Genomic DNA, 17,542 nt, shown 5'->3' with positions numbered 1-17,542 from the left:
GGAAGAGTCATGACACACTGTTGCCTGGAAAAACATAGCAAAATCCGTCATGACCTTTCTGACGACCCAATACTATACTAAATAGTTTATAAGTGTTGATTCACTTAACCCTTATAAAAACAGAACAGGGTAAGTATTAGAGTCTCACCTCCACTTAAAAAAAAAGACAGTCAGGTGAAGCACTTTGTCTCCACTCACACCGCCACGCTGTGATGGAGCTGAGTCAAACTCTGGCAGCGACACTCGGGCCATGTGCTTTCACCCACTGCGCTCCCCTGTGGAGTCACTCACGCAGGCCCCCCATATTCCAGCCAGATGGATGTCCTTACGCTGTTCATTTACGTTATTTAAACACAGGCTGGCAAGGAGGCAAAGATAGTACAGGTCTGAAGCACTACTCAGATCTTAGTGAAACTCGAGGTGTTCGGTGAGATCCACACTCTCTGGTTACCCAGAAAGCTCAAGCCCTGCTCACCAGTCCTTCAGGGTGTTTTGCTTACTATCTGCACAACACAGCAGGCTTCTAAACCAACCCCTGTTCTCTAGCTGGTCATGGCCTCTGGCTACTATTCTTAACTCTGACACGCTCCTTTCCCACTGGGAATTACTAAAGGCTCAATCTTTGGGCCTCTCACCTGCTTTATTTTATTTTTTAAAGTTCACTATAGGGCGCATGTACTTGCTACAGAGAATAGACAGTTGGAAAGGAGAGATCACTCCTTGGGGGATGGCTACATTGCAATTCCTTCTCCAGTTTCCTCTCAGGATGTGGGGCAAGGACATGCACACACAATGCCATTGTAAATCTTAATCTGCCAGGTCCTGTAGTAAAGTCAGCCATAAAGTAAAACAACAAACCATAAAGTCGGCCATGTGGGATCCAGCCTCCTTAACTTCCATGCCACCCACTGTCTCTCACCTGCTTTAAATACATTCTCTCTGCAAAAGTTTAAAGGTTCTAGAATGGCTACTCTGAAACCCAGACCTAGACAGGGATTTCACTGCCAATATCCATTAGATAAAAAAGTCACAGACAGAGGCTTCGATCCTGGCACTGTGCAGCATCTTGTAACCTGAGGCTAATTCCTACCTCTCTAAGTCTCAGCTGTGGTGGGAACTGAGGATGACTCTTTGGAAAAGTGAGGAGCCTCAGCAACAAGGAACTTGTATTCACTCAGAAGTGCTTTCTCACAGGACCCTGGGGGTGCTCAGAAAGACGGAGCCAATCAGGAAGACTGAGCAACCCATCACCAATCATCAAGGTGGTGGTGTGACCCATCACTCATCCTCAAGGGTGGTGGTGTGCAGGAGGCCACTGGCTACAGCTGGGGCCAAGCACAAGTTGCCCCGCCCCCCACTCCCTGCGGCTCTGGGCCATTAGTTCTAGGGCAGAAAATTGTTACACAATGCCTGTTGAATTAATACATAAAACATGTTCTTTTAATAACAGTCACGTTAATGTGCAATTTAGGCAACAGGCATGTAAAAAAATATACAGCCCCATTTTTAATAAAGCAATACAAGGAAAGAATTGTATAAAACATATTTAAAATTCAATACTGTAGCATTGCTCGCAATCAAAGATAAAGTAGGTACACACGACTGTGTTTGCCTCCCAAACTTTTTGATGAGATTTTCTGGTTACAGAAACAATATATACTAACGGGACCAGCAGTTAGCGTAATGGCTATGTCGCTGGACTCCCACGTAGTAGACCGCGGTTCGTGTCCCGGACCCAGTGGCTTAAAACTCACACCGGGCACGTGTGCGTGCGTGCCCAAGATCCTGAGAGGAGAATGAAGAAGGGACTGTGGTGTGGCCATCCCCCCTGGGGGGTGATTTCTCGCTTTCTGTCTCTCTGTCTCTGTCTGTCTGGCAAGCGCACGTGCCCTATAGCAAAAACCTCTTCAAAAACAAAACAAAACAATATATACTAACAGAAAAATACTGATTAAAAATAAAGACTGTTACCACTCAGACAACAATCCTAATCTCTGCGTACAGATAAACATCGAGAACCTCAAATTGTGTGATATTTTATAATCCATAATTTAATTTTTAAATGGTTTATATGGCATATACTGTATACTTCTCTCCATTTGGCAATATTCCAAAAACAGCTTTTTAAGAAGTCTTATTGGAGCCAGCAGGTGGCGTGGCGGTTAAGGTAGCTGGAATCCCACATGGCTGGCCGCTAAGTCCCAGACCTGGCAGCTTGCTTTCTCACTTTCCTCTCTCTCTGTGTCTCCCTGGTAAACTTTAAACAAATAATAATAAAATGAAATAATGACAATAAATAAATTTTTTAAAAAGGCTTATTGATTTCCTATGAGGGAGAGATAGTGGGGGGGGGGCAGCAGTAGACCAGTACTTTCCAGGGTCCCCATGCTGCAGCTGGCAGCCAGCCAAGATCACAGCAGGAGGGGGCCCCAGCCTTCTGACAAGGTCTCAGTGCTAGAGCACTGAGCGAAAGCACCTACTGTCTGCACCACTGTGGCTGGGCCCCTAAAACATCTTTGATGTCAGTAGATAAAGAGGGGGATCTCAAAAAGTTCACAGAAAATGTGTATGATGAAAATTTTATACGTAAGTTTCAAATTTTGCATCAAAATAAACAAATACTTTAATTCTTTTTTTTTTTTTTTTTAAACAAACGTTCTGAAGTGCCCTGTATTTCTGTAATGGTTTTTGATGGCTGCATAATCTCTTACCTCATAGAGGTACCACTATTTCTTTCTCCTCAAAATCAGTTTTAGTACCAAGCCCCGCACTGGAAGGCATTATGACTCTTTCAATTTTTAATGATTATTCAAGCAAATGAAGGCAAGGAGGCTGTCAAATAGTTATTCCAAGTTTAGATCCCCGTAACTGAGGAAACGAACAACACACCAGGAACACCACACTTGATAGTGATTGGAGCCCCAAAGCTGCAGTCTGCAAGAGGCTTTTAAGGCGTAAAAACGAGAAATGAACACATTTATAAAGCTTTTCAAATTGTCCATCACAAATGGCCACGGCTTATGGCAGCCCAGGGTTCTGGATTGATGACACGCACCTAGTCATTCATTTTACTTAAGAGAAAAACAGAAAAAGTATCTGTCATAAGATCAATAAGCCCAGTGTGAAAAACAGGTTTCCTCCAACAAATCAAGGATGATAAAGAATTTCATGAAATAAACCTCAGAAATTCTTTTACAGACTTTTGCTGAGGCTCAGGAAATGGTACACTGAAGTGAAGGCCTCAGGGCAGCCTTGGAAAGGTCTTCTCTGACCTGCTGCTCTCTCCTGTCGCTCACCCCTCATTCTCCGCTGAAGAAAGGCACAGAAATCAGAATTCTTCCCTAAGGCCAAAGTACAAGACCCTGCTACCGCACCTGCCCGGCCATAAAGCCTAAAAGTACTACTGTGTCCCCAACCATTCTGTGCAGCAGTTGGTCATTAAGAAATTAAGACCCTCATTCTGTTGGGGTCCTGTGTCACGCACAGAAGAAATGCTCCAACAGAGGCCACGAAGAATTGGAACAGGCTCGCCTTGCCAGGCTCCCCACTCCGTCTACTTCCATCAGCTCATACCCTTTGTCCAGTCATGTTTCCACACGCAGCTGTCCCTGCTCCATCTAACCCAACCACAAATCTGAGTTTTTATAGCTTCCTTTAAAAAAAAAAAATAAAAAAGAGGTTTTTGTCTTAGGGTGTATGCACTCACTGGAGAGAGAGAGGGAAAGTGAGAAATCACCCCCCTGGGGGGATGGCCACCCCACAGTCCCTTCTCCTCCATTCTCCTCTTGGGATTTTGAGCACACATGCACACATGCCTGGCCTGAGTTTCAAATCACTGGATTCAGGACGTGAACCAGTCAGCCACGTGGGAGTCCAGGGATGTAACTACTATGTCACCTGCTGGCACCCTCCCCTGAATCTTTGGACTTTCATTCTGAAGGCTCCCAAGCCACAAAGAACTATGATTAAATAAATCTTGTTTCTCTCTTGCTAATCTGTCTTTTGTTACAGGGGTGTCAACCATGACCCTTATGATGTGTGAAGAAAGGTATCACCCCTCTCTTCTCCTACACTTTTGAAACACTGAAGAAAGTACCATGCAGTGTTTGGTTTTGAATCTGCAGAATCCGTGGGTGGAAGTCTTTAGGGTGTGGGACAGGGAAGATTTTTCTAAGTATGCCACAAAAATTTGAAGACACAAAAATTAACTCAGTATGGCAACAGCCCAATAGGTTGAAATTAAATGAAAAAACAAAAACTAAAACAAAAACAGTAGAATGCCTATGCCATATGACAGTTAAATGTTAATATGTCTTAATATACAGAGTTATCATTAGCCAGTGAAAAGTTAAACTACTTCCAAAAAGATAAATGGGCAGAAGGCATTTTAAAAAATAATTTGCAAAATGGAAAAAAAAAAAAAAAAAAAAAAAGGACAGGAACCAGCAGTTGGTGTGATGGCTATGTCACTGGACTCCCATGTAGTTGACCATGGTTCGAGTCCCAGCCTGGGTGGCTTAAACTCATACCAGGCATGTGTGCATGTATGCCCAAGATCCCAAGAGGAGAATGGAGAAGGTGATTTCTCACTTTCTGTCTCTCTGTCTTTCTGGTGAGCACACATGCCCTATAACAAAAATCTCTCCAAAAAAAAATTAATAAAAAAAAAACAAATTAAAAAATAAAAGACAATAAACATGTGAAAATTGTTGAACCTGAGAAATGAAAGAGATTGACAAAATTCGTGTTGAGGCTGCTCTTCCAAGAAGGCAACACAAACTGACACTGCCTTTCCTAGGGCAGCCTGCAACACCAAACAGACACATCCCGTGAGTTATTCATCTTACCTTAGGAATTCGCCCGCAGACAAAATGCATTTAACATAAATATAATTAAACATGGTAGCACTGCTCACAATAAAAAATAAAGGAAACGAATCAACCCTCCGTGAATTGAGAATCTGTACACACAACAGGAACTATGTGGCCATTACAAAATGCTGATGATCAAGGCCAGCAGGTGGTGCGGTGGTGAAGGTGCTGAACTTCCACATGGTTGACTGTGGTTCAAGTCCTGGACCTGGTGACTTGCTTCCTCACTTTATCTCTCTCTATTTCTGTCTCTCTGATAAGCTCATGTTCCCTATGGCAAATCAAACAAGTAATAATAAATAAAACAAATTCTTTAAAAAATGCTGACAGTGGAACCAGCAGTTAGCGTAATGGCTATGTCGCTGGACTCCCACGTAGTCGACCGCGGTTCGGGTCCCGGACCCGGTGGCTTAAAACTCACGCCGGGCGCGTGTGCGTGCGTGCCCAAGATCCCGAGAGGAGAATGGAGGAGAAGGGATTGCGGCGTGACCATCCCCCCTGGGGGATGATTTCTCGCTTTCTGTCTCTATGTCTCTCTCTGTCTGTCTGGCGAGCGCACGCGCCCTACAGTGAAAATCTCTCCCCCCCCCCAAAAAAAAAATGCTGACAGTACATTTACATTTGTTGGTATTGAAAAACTATCCCTGAGCCTGTAATGTTTTAAAAAGTAAGAGGTTAGAGAATAGAAATATGGTGTGATCTCATTAAGAGTTGATGGAAATAACAACTCTGCAGAAACAATAATTAATGTGGCTCATTACTAATCACAAGATTGAGTGACTAGCCCAGAGAAAGACAAAAGGTTTCTCGGGGTGCTGAGATATAGTGGTTCCTTCTAAATAGTTCTGGGAGCAGCAGAGCTGTCAATCAGCATAAGGAATCCTTCACATTGTTCTGGCCCAAAGAGGTGGGACATCTGGAAGTGTAGGCTTGTTAAGTTATATGTGAGTTTGAAATTCTTAGATTAGTAATTGCTTAAAGAAAAACAGGTCTCTGCTCTTGAAAAAAATCGGCGAAACAATGTCTGCTTTCCTTTAAGAAATAAGAAGGCTTACTGTGCATCACAGAACACTAAGCCTGGGACAGGATGGAGCGCCCCACTGTCAGTGGGCCAGAAATCTCCCCCGGGCCCCCGGAAACAACTCTGGAAAGAGGAAAACGTAGTCAAAATTCTGTCATCAAATGTCAAAAGTAACAGACTGTTACACAGAAACATTTAAAAGGAAAGCCACCAAAGTCTTTACAGTGAGTTCTCAAGAATGCTTGGTGGAATTTTACAAATTTGGTGGAATTTTACAAATTTGGTGGAATTTTTCTAGATTAAAAAAACATTTCATTTAAAAAATTATTTTATTTTTTGCCATAGGGTACACGTGCTTGCAGGAGAAAGACAGAGAGATGGTGAGAGGGGAAGTGAGAAATCTCCCCTGCAGGTATGGGAATGGCCATGCGGCAATCCCTTTTCCACCGTTCTCCTGGGATTTTGGGCACACACGCATATGCGCTTGGCATTATTTCAAGATGCCAGGTCTGGTACTTGAACCACAGAGGGACCTATGGGGGTCCAGCACCTTAACTACCATGCCACTTACTAGCACTCCAAAATATATAATTTTTATAAAAATAATAACAAGCCTTTTATTGGTTGGGGGAAAACAGTTACATTATCACAGACTCAACTGTTCTATTCCCACTGATATGGATTTCACCCATACCCACCTAGGTCATCAAGGTCTGTGGCTACTTTATCTTTGTTTTTATAGTTTTATTGTTACTTTGATAACTGTGAAGTAACAAAGAATTTGGTCTTAATCCTAGGTTCCTGGCAGGAACCTCAAAAACCCTTGGAATTTCCTGAGTGCTAGGACCTTTATTGTGCTAATGAGACAATTCAGAGAGCAGTCTCCAGGGAGGGGGAAGGCTGAGACTGAGATCTAGCACCCTACACAATGAAGCCCAATAAAAACCCTGTACCTCACAGGTCAGCAGGGCTTCCAGCTTGGCCAACAGTCTCTCCTACAGGAAGTCAGTTCCCTGACACCAGGAGAGGTCCTGGAAGCTGTGTTCCTGCAAGCCTTGCCTCAGGTGTACCCTTTCTAACCAAAGTGTAGCTGGAAGGAAGGAACTTTCCTGAGTTCGGTGCCATTCTAGAGAATTAGGAAACTTGGAGGGGGAGGTATCAGACTGATACCCTTTGAATCAGAAATGTGGGTGGCCTGGGGACCTTGGGAGATGTGCAGCTGGAGTCACGGGCAGCCTCGTGGGAGACTCTGCCCTCGCCCTGTGGGACCCGCCAATTCCAGGTACTTGTGTCAGAACTGCATTGAGGGGTCCAGCAGTTAGCGTAATGGCTATGTCACTGGATTCCCATGTAGTTGACTGCGGTTCGAGTCCCAGACTCGGTGGCTTAAACTCACACCAGGCGCATGAGCGTGTGTGCCCAAGATCCCGAGAGAATGGAAAAGAAGGGACTACTGCATGGCCATCCCCCCCGCCCCCGGGGGAGATTTCTCGCTTTCTGTCTCTCTGGTGAGCGCACGTGCCCTATAGCAAAAACCTCTTAAAAAAAAAAAAAAAGAACTGCACTGAGGTAACCAGCTGGTGTCCAACCAATGGGGACACAACTGGACAGTAAGAGTCCTAAGTAATGATACAGTGCTGTTTTCTACAGATGACAGTTTCAAAACTGATGATCTGGTAAATGGCCTATCATAGCTCTCTGTTGATCGGGTTTTGTGATTTTTCTATCCCAAATAATAAAACACAAGAAATACCTATCCCTCTTAGGTACCCAGCTTTCCCCCTACAGTGCCCTCCGGAGCACGTGGGCCTCTATCACAACTCTCGTCACCTCTGCTGCGCTGTCAACGCCTCTCCCTCGCCCGCTGGACTGTGAGCCCCAGAGCCTACCAGCGCTGAGAACATGGCAGATGCTCCTAAGTCTGGTGGATGGATGGGAGGGCCACTGAAATAGCTCTGTGACCAAAAATCACCCCCGTGAAGGACGTGCCCGAGCGGGTGCCTTGCTATGAAACGTCATAGTCAGTCTGGACTCTTCTCTCCCCTAGATCTTCTCCATGTTCATCTAAATACTGCCTCTGGGGTAAAAGAGAGACCTCCGAAAGGAGCAGTTGATAATAAGAATTCCTTTAAACACACCAAGAAAAAAACAGGGTGGTTCCAGATGTTCTTTCTTCTTTTCTCTTAGGCTGTGTGGCCTCTTAGAACATTAGCACTCTGGCTTGAACAGCCTTTCTCTCAGTCAGGATGCTGTTGTACCTCTCTATGACCTACCTTTCAATCGGGCATCACCCCCAAAGGCACCACAGCCCCAGTTTCCGGTGGCCACTGCAGAAAGATTCTCTGGAGGAATGCCAGGACGAAGAAATCCACAGTAAGCCTGCAGGACAACACAGATATCGAAGTACATGAGCGACAAGACACTCAGAGCATACGTGACTGACGGGCGAGGGTCAGTACCTTTTACCAAGCTTCTGCTTGCTTTTTTTTTTTTTTTGAAGGGTCAAAGTAGAGGGAAGAACAGAGAGAGAAAAGCCTGGGATTATATAATAAGCAATAAAAAATGGCTGATTCTAATATTTATTTGTTTTGTTGCTGAGTAATCAAATTCTTAACTGGGGTTTCAGTTTCTTTTTCTGATTCAAACAGAAAGGGAAATATCAGAGGTATTTCAAGAACTGATAGGATCCCAATTACAACCCACTAAGACGTACCAAGAAAGGTACTTGCTAAAACACTGTTTTCTTTGAAGGTGTTTGATCACCAATTCTTCACTGGGTAAGGAGTTTACTATGACACTTACTCAGCACTCAGGGTTGAGATCATTTTAATAACTGCGATTAGCTTTTAATAAATGTGTTTTCTGCTACTGAAATGCTTAACAAGAGGCAAGCAACTGTCTAGAAAAGGGATTCCTACACCTAGGTATGAAATAACCTTTAAGAGCCCTTTCATTTCTAAGATTATCTAGTTTCACAATTGTTCTAAGCTAGAAAATTTAAGATTTTGCCAGTAACCTGAGGAAGGATAATATAGCCCAAGGATGCTGGCTAAGAATTAACTGGAAACCTTGCTATGTACATGAGGAGCTTAGGGTCCCAGAGTTCCTGATCTCCATGTCTTTGCTGTCAGGTTAGTCCATCTGTCTGTCTCCTAAGGACTCTCGGTTTTCTGAAATCATGCTATACTAAGAGGTATAATGTAACAGTAAGGCAAACCTCTCCTGGGTTCTCTCAAATACCAAACAAAGCCTAAAGTACAGCTTATAGGTACTGGTAAATAAAATTAAAGATTGATCTGTGACAACTGTTCCCAGGGAAAAACCAAGACGGATTCTTGCTTCTATGGAACCCTCTATACAGAAATATAGCTAATAGCTCTCTGAAGTTTCCACAGAGGTATAAAAATTTATTTTACACACTGTCTGGATGGATTAACAAGGCTGTTCTTCCACCATCTCTGAGGCTGTAAATCCTGACAGGTATTAATTATAAGTTGGTGCCAGACCATTACTCAATGCTGTGGTACAGGGCTTACACAAGAACTCACAAATTACCTGCATAATCAGATGCATGGAGCTTCTGAAAATCTCTTTCAGGTCAAAAACATCAGAGAGCTCCATTTTTTAGAGCAGTCTCTTCAAAGATCAAGAGTCTGTGCCGTTTGACGAACAAGAGGGAAAACAAACCCTCTGTAAGAATAAACATAACTTCGCCACTTGTACCCTGTCAGTTTTTTGTAACATGCCTGGATGAAAAGGAGCCTTTCTTAGCTTTCCAGTTCATGCCTCTGCTTCAGCAACAATAATTTCAGTTTCTTCCTTACTGCTGTCTCTAACTGGACTAATTTTACTTCAATGAGCAAAAATAGTTTAACGAAGCTAAGGCCTAACAATGGAAAATCTGAAACACTGCAATTATTAGAAATAAAAGCTGACATAAAGTATTAGCCAAAGTTCCAGAAAACATTATGTAATTATATATACAAATAATCTGTGTATATGTAAATTATGTATTCTAAACCTATACGTATATCTTGAAAAACATCTGTAACAAAAACAAACCATGAAACTGAAATTAAAGTACATTTGGTGTTCTGTTCAAATAATACCAAACTGAGGACTGGGGTAGGGACCATATGCTTTGATTCCATATACTGAAAAACTTCAAGGAGAACTCATTAGAAATGATGCATTTTGAACAAATATTCCTGAAAAGTAAAGTGATACATACTTTAAGAAATTATTAAAAATGAGCAGATGTTGAGCTACTTAGAAATAAGAGTAGTAAGTACTGATAGATTTTGTTATCAGTCTTTTGTTTAATAACAAACCCATTCCAGATCTGGCAATAAGTAATAACAGAAAGTCAATAAACAAATCAATTGTTATAAAAAGAAAAAAAAAAAGTAAATGGTAGTGATTCCCTGATGGGATTCTGTCTTATTCAATTTCTGATCCAGAGTTTCCCAATACATACTCATTACTTAATCTTCACCTCGACGAGTCTAACAGGGCTACACACAGGTGCTCACAGGTGACGTCCCACCTCACTTGCGGGCTACGTGCCACCTTCACAAGACGGACTCATAAATCTCTCCAACCCCAACGATAATTCTCTAGAATGTTACCCCACTGACCTCTCACAGGATTGTCTCACAGCATCAGTTAGATGAAGAGACCATTTCCTTACTTTAAGACCAGCTCTCCTCGCAGTCATGAAGTGGGCTCACTAGGACCGGCAGCCTGAGTGAGCAGACCTTTTCCAAAGGTTAAACAAGCAGCTGCGTGCTTCAATTTTTATCTGATGAGCAATGTCTAAAAGGAGCAAAGGGGCCCCAGAGCTCAGAGATCTACACTGAATTCCAACAGTCAAAATTGGTCTACACCTTGTTGTTTCATTTAGAGAAATATAGTTTTCTACGCTTCCTCACTTTCTCTCCAGCATGTGAAAAGAAAGGGTAGAATTGTACAAGTCATCTCGAACGTGATTTAATACAAGCCTTTGCTGTAAACCCAAGCTTTCCAAACATCTGATATAAAACATTCAACGTCCTCTGCGAGTTGTTCTTTTCAGTTTATGTGAGATTCCTGTTGCTTATTACTAAAATTAATGATTTACTTTAATAGGTAAAGGTAATTAGTAAGAGATGGAAAGCTTTAATTTAGAAGGTTGAAAGTTATTTGGATTCTTGTATGTGCACATACACGTGTATGTGGAGTAATGTTTTATTTAACGACAAGGTCCTGCTGTGCTGCATTCCCCCTGCCTCAGTCTCCCGAGTGGCTGAGACTACAGGCGGTACCACCACGCCCGGCTCTTTCAGGCTAGGCCTTACTATGTTGACCACACAGGCCAAGTTTGTAGTTCCCTGCCTCAGCCTGTCGAGCAGCCGACCGGGGAGGTGAACTCCTGTGCTTGGCTTTCGAGCACGGGCCTGGAACAGAGTGCAGGCTCCCACAAGGCCTGTCTGCTGAGCAGCAGCACATCCAGTGTGCAGACCATGCTGGGCCTTGGATTCGACTTTTAATTAAGCTGTTAATGACATTTAACTACATAATTGGCTGCTTTTTTTTCTTTTTTCAGTGAAAGAACTAGTAAACTTTTTTTGGTTAAAAGAACAGTTGTTTTTTTTTTTAATGTAGCAGCAAATGAAAGACTATGCACTTATCTAATGCCTTTGCATGTGCTGGCCCTGAACCAGGTGCTTCAGCAATGTTAGCCCATGTGCTCATAGGCTGTATTACATGTGCAGAACATGCCTCATCACCTGGAAATTCAATGAAGAGGTCTGAGAAAAACCCGTGAATTTCCTTGAAAAAGTACATCAACAAAAAAGAAAATGGAGATAAGTATTCAATGTGCATCTTAGCCACACTAAAGCTTATCATCAAAAGAGAAGAGAGGTGGGGGTCAGCAGGTAGCATAATGGTTAAGGTGCTGGTCTCCCACAGGGCCAACCATGGTTCAAGCTCTGGACCCACTGGCTTGAAAACCTTGCTGGATGTGTGTGCGTGCATGCCCAAGATCCCAGGAGGAGAACAGAGGAGAAGGGACTGTGGCATGGCCATTCCTCCTCTTCCCCTGCCAGGGGCGATTTCTCACTTTCGTTCTGTCTCTCTCTGGTGAGCACATGCACCTTATGGCAAAAACCTAAAAATAAAATAAAACAAAACAAAATAAAATAAAAACAAAAATAGAGAAGAGAAGTGAACTGGCACATGTGTATAGGAGATCAGGTGTTAGCCAAAGGCAGGAAATGTTCTCAATGATTGAGGATTAACTAGGTTAAAAAAAAGTCCAGAGGGCAGATCTAGTTATAGCAATCTCTGTGTGAGAGAATTTATTTCTTTAAAAAGTCGGGACCAGCAGATGGTATAATGGTTACATTGCTGGACTCCCATGTAGTTGACCATGGTTCGAGTCCCGCACTTGGCAGCTTAAAACTCATGCCGGACCTGTGTCTGTGCATGCCCAAGATTGTGAGAGGAGAATGGGGGAGAAGGGATTGCGGTGTGGTCATCCCTCCCAGGGGGTGATTCCTCACTTTTTGTGTCTCTGTCTCTGTTTCTCCTATGAGCACATATGCCTTGTAGCAAAAAAAATCTCTTGGCAAAAAAGGAGAGAGAGAGAGAGAATAACTTTGTGCAAAAATAACTAATTAACTAACTAACTAAATATTAAAAAGTGACCTGAGGTTAGGGGGTTTAAGACCTGGCCACAGCCCAGATCACTGTCCAGTTGTGTGACCTGGGACGAGCTGCTCAACCTCCCACGGCTTAGTTTACTGCCTCTAAGCTAGAGATAACAGTACTATGCATGCCTGGATGGTTAGGTTAAATCAGACAATGCATTTAAACTACAGTACCCAGAGCATGGCAAACAACCGTTCAGTGACAGCAACTGCTTTTACTGTTTTTAGTTATATAATTTGGGAGGAAAAAACAACACAACTACCTGCACTTGACTGAAAGGACCTTTTATGAGTTATAAATTAAACTCATTTGTATACTGCCAAAAACAAGGGCCAGCTGAAAATGAATAAATACTGGGACTCTATACCTTAAAAACAACCTATCATAGGGTTCAGGTGGTTTCACCTGTCCCAAACTTGATTTGACAGCAGACTTAGTAACAAGGCTTTACTGAGTGCCTGAAGAATAAAAATACCTCACGATTTGTATTATTTTTATTGATTTAATTTCTAGAATGTTTAACTTTTATCTTATGATAAAGAGCACAGACATGTGTTTGTGATAGGGATGCAGAACCTCCCCCCCACCCCCAGCAGGGCCTCATCCGCTGTGCCCATCACCTCTAGAAGCCAGCTTACAGCCAAATCCTATGGAGGGGAGTTGAGTTGAACAATGACTTTTTGAGTTGGGATGGTCAGTTTTTATTTTTTTTAAGAGGTTTTTGCCTTAGGGCGCATGCCCTCGCTGGAGAGACAGAGACAGAGAGCCAGAAAGTGAGAAATCACCCCTTCAAGGGGGTGGCTATGCTGCGATCCCTTCTCCTCACAGGACCTTGGGCACGCATGCAACTTGAGTTTTAAGCCAGTGGGTCTGGGACTTGAACCACAGTTGGCCACATGGGAGTCCAGTGACGTAACTGCTATGCCATCTGCTGGCCCCTTGGGTCAGTCATCTTGGTTTTGAGTGTGACTTGAGGAAAAGAAATTCTCAGTTGTTTTTTATGGTTAACAGGAGTGAAAATGTGAACTAACAACAGGTCTGGCTCATCTTTATATTACTATAATATAACAAAAGAGAAGAAAATGATAGTAAATAGTACTAAGCATCACAGAAAATTATAGATTCATCGTAAATATGTCAAACTACCAAGTTAATTAACAACACATGAATCCTGCCTATAATAAAAACAATAATTAACTTGACTTTTTTCGTTTATCTCTTTTAATCCTCATAGCATACCCTGTAGCAAAAATGTCACTAGGTAGGTCAGTAAAGCCGTTTTTAGGACTCATTCGTCTCTGTATGGTTTTACAACGATAATGTTCCAAAGCAGCTAAAAGTGCTTGATTAGATAAGTGCATGTGTGGGGTTTAATATCACGCAACAGTCTATCTGGCAACCTCGGCCAGTAATCAAACAATTACAAAATGGAAAGCACATCTTGTACAAGCTGACAGAGCCATTCAATCAGGAGAGCCGCAGGCAGACGGACTAACACTGCAAGAATGACCAGAAAGCATTCATTTCAGGATTAATAAAACACAGTGAAGAGATGACAGCTGCCAGATGAACCAGCAAATACGGTTACCGGCCTTGTTAAGCTCGCGTCTCATTTTCTCAGGCACGAACTGATCGAGGTAGCGTCGGAAGTGCAGTGCGTCAATGGCGACAATCTCTGTGCAGCGCCGCTGCCAGTCGTCCCTGGGGTGGGACCAAGAGGGGAGAAAGATGAGGAACAAGCATAATCACTCCAAGGAAACTCTCACGGGGGCCGGCTGGCTGAGGCTAGGGCACGGCTGAAATACTGAAAACAAATGGTGCTCACAGGTTGCAGCAGAACAAGATGGCAGGAAACACCGTTTTGTTTTTGATACAGAGGCACACGCACTGCACGGTCAGGCCTTGAGCAATCAAACGAAAATTACCAAAGATAACACGTAGGACCACTGTAAGCAGCTACACCTTTCAGGGTCAGTCTCAGAGGTTAAAAGTTGGGTGCAAACCAAAGGAATTTCCTTCTTTGTTTTCCCCTGATACTAAAGAGATGGCATTTCTATCTTGACAAGAGCTCCTTTCCTTTGCTTTGAGAGATCTGCTTTAGTAACGCCACCATATACTGTTCAGGAAACAATCCCAAGAAGTCAAGAGTTACGAAAAACAGTAATTCAGTACAATGCTGTCTGTATGATGCTCAATTGCCGACTGTGAGAAATTATGTTTTAAAAAGAGAGACATTGGAGCAGACAATAACATGCTGCCTGTGGGAATAAAAGAATTAGTTGAGAAGGTAATTTTGGAAACACAAAGTTACAAACATGTAATCTTTTTATAAATACGCATTCGCGGATATGCTGAACAACTTTTCACATGGAAAGGTAGCAATAAGAAAGCCTTTCTGTTAGTCTGTAAGTAATTATGAAGAATAAACAGTCACATAAATGTTTCTGGCAACCACGTATTTTAAACAAAATGAAGGCAAAGAAACCAGAGCCAACATTTGAGATGCTCAAACTATAAGGCTGTGGCATAGATTTTGCTACATAAGCCAGCTGGTTCTTCCTGCCATAATGGCTTCTCAAAGACCAGGGGCCAGCAGGTGGCGTGGTGGTTGAGGCGCTGGATTCCCAAATTCAAGCATATTCTGAGTCTGAGACCTGGAGGCTTGAAACTCACACTGGGCAAATGTGTATGCATGCCCAAAATCCCAGCAGGAGAATGAGGAAGGGATTGCCTTACAGCCATCCCTTGGTGGGGGTGATTTCTAATTTCCTGTTTTTCTCTGTCTCTGTAGAGCATGCACACCCTATAGCAAAAATCTCTCAAAAAAATTAATTTTAAAAAATAGAGGCCAGCAGGTGGCATAGTGGTTTAGGAGCTGACCTCCCATGTAGTTGACTACAGTTCAAATCCTGGACCTGGCGACTTAAACTCATGCCTGATGCATGTGCATGCATGCCTAAAATATCAAGAGTGGAATGGAGGAGAAGGGATTGAAAAGGGATTGAAGTGTAGCCACCCACCCTGGTGGGTGGTTTCTCACTTTCTGTCTCTTTGGCAAGCGCATGCACCCTACAGCAAAAATCTCTATTAAAAAAAAAAAGACACAAACAAAAACCCAAAAAAACCCAAGCTTTCAGACAGCATTTCTGCAAAAATTTACCTCTGGTCAAATACATAGTTCAGTAGGGAAGTAAGGATGTCAAAGTATATAAATATATTTCAAGAAGAAATAGGAGACAGCAGCAGCACCCACAGATTCTGTCAGCTGGTTTGTGGCATTAAGCAAACAGTTTTCTCCCATCTAACTGCATAGGAAAATTGAAGATGACCGATTAATGGTCAGCTCATTATTATCCTAATAAGTCAGGACTGGAAAGTTAACTTCCACTGCTTCCAGCTGGCACCTTGGGGATAAAGAAACATACAGAACTCTGCCCTTTTGCTTTGGACTTGTAGTTTCTATCTTCTCTTTGGTATGTGAAGATGAAGACGGTGTTTGAACTGCCAATGAACTCGTCATACCAAATTTTAAAAGAAAATTCAGGTGCTGAAGGTTGAGTAGAAGAGAGACAATGTACCAGAGTCATGCCACGTTCTTTCACTTTGAGTCAGTGATACTAGAGTCAGAAGCAGACTCACCTTTCAGCCCCGTCTTCATGGCTCCGGGCCCATCGATAGGTTTCTGCATAGCCTGTGTATTCACTGTACTGTTCAGTACCTGAAGCAAATGAAAGTGTTAGTGCTAACTTCACACTCAGCAGTGAAAATGGTGTGGCTACAATCATCAACCAGACAGGAAGACCCCCCCCTTTCTTTGCTTCTGTTCAGCACTGCACCAAAGGTCCTGAGTCAATGCCACAGGCAGGAAAAGAAATGAGGCCATCAAGAGTGTAAATAGGTAAAACTGTTCCTTTTTTAGATGTTGTGATTATTTAAATAGCAAATCCTAAGGAATCACTAGAAGAGAGAAATTTAAAAGAAAAGCTCATAAGTTTAATTACACTTGCAACAAACAATGGAAACAAAACTGTTTTCAAAAGCCCAGTAACCGTAACGTCAAAAACCATAAAATGCATAGGAAAATGTAACAAGGAATATAGTAGATGCCAGTGAGAAAAAGTAAAGAAGACCTAAATAAATGGAGAGATTTACTGGGCTCCTGTGATGCAAGATTCAATAATGTTTTAATTTTTTGATCCACAGATTCGCCTCAATTGTAATCATCCCAGCAGACTTTTAAAAAGTAGTAACTGAGAAGGTAATTTTAAAATTTACATGGAAATGGCTAATCTAATCTAGGATTGGAAAAAAAAAATTTAAAAAGAGGAAGGAAGTTGGAGGACTTAGTTACTTTGGGTTTAACTCTCCTTGCTCTCAGCCTAAGGAAAGACCAAAGGATTCACAGCATTAAACAGAAGCCATACGGGTGACCAAATCCATTGGGTATGATTGACTGACTTGCAGCCAAGGTACTGCTGAAACAATCCGTCTAGGAAAGAACCATCTTTCCACCAAATACTGCTGGGTGAATAGGTTTTAATAGGAAAAAAACAAACTCAACTGCTATCTCACACTATGAATAAAAATTATTTTGAGACGGCTCACATACATAAACTTAAAACCTAAAACTCTAAGACTTTCAGAAGAAAACGCAAGAGAATAGTTTTATAACATTGTGGATGGGTAGATATCTTAGACCTCTAAAGAATACAGTGACCACAAAATTTGCAAAAACAAAAACTAGATCAGAACAAAATGAAATACTGTACTTCTGGTTATTAAAACATCTTTAGGAAAATGATCAGACAAGACTGGAAGAAAAATATTCACAAAAAAATATCTGATAAAGGACAGGTCAGAATATTTAAAACACACACAACCCAATTTAGAAACATGAGCAATCCTCTCCAAAAAAAAAAAAAAAAAAAGAAAAAAAAAAAGAAAAAGGACCCAGAAG

General features: G+C 42.3%; 1 protein-coding gene across 1 annotated transcript in view; it reads right to left on the bottom strand.

Annotated features, from left to right (window-relative positions):
* Nucleotides 1–17,542, bottom strand: part of PARG (poly(ADP-ribose) glycohydrolase) — a 126,522-nt gene that overhangs the window by 6,018 nt on the left and 102,962 nt on the right. The window contains 3 exon segments of the mRNA XM_006165904.3: nt 8,166–8,271; nt 14,178–14,286; nt 16,225–16,303. Of these exon segments, the coding sequence (XP_006165966.1) occupies nt 8,166–8,271; nt 14,178–14,286; nt 16,225–16,303 (294 nt within the window).

The sequence above is a fragment of the Tupaia chinensis genome, unplaced genomic scaffold (genome assembly GCF_000334495.1).
Source record: "Tupaia chinensis unplaced genomic scaffold, TupChi_1.0 Scaffold144071_2, whole genome shotgun sequence".
Classification (NCBI taxonomy): Eukaryota; Metazoa; Chordata; class Mammalia; order Scandentia; family Tupaiidae; genus Tupaia; species Tupaia belangeri.
Note: the sequence above shows the minus strand (reverse complement) of the source record. Positions and strands in the feature narration are given on the sequence as shown.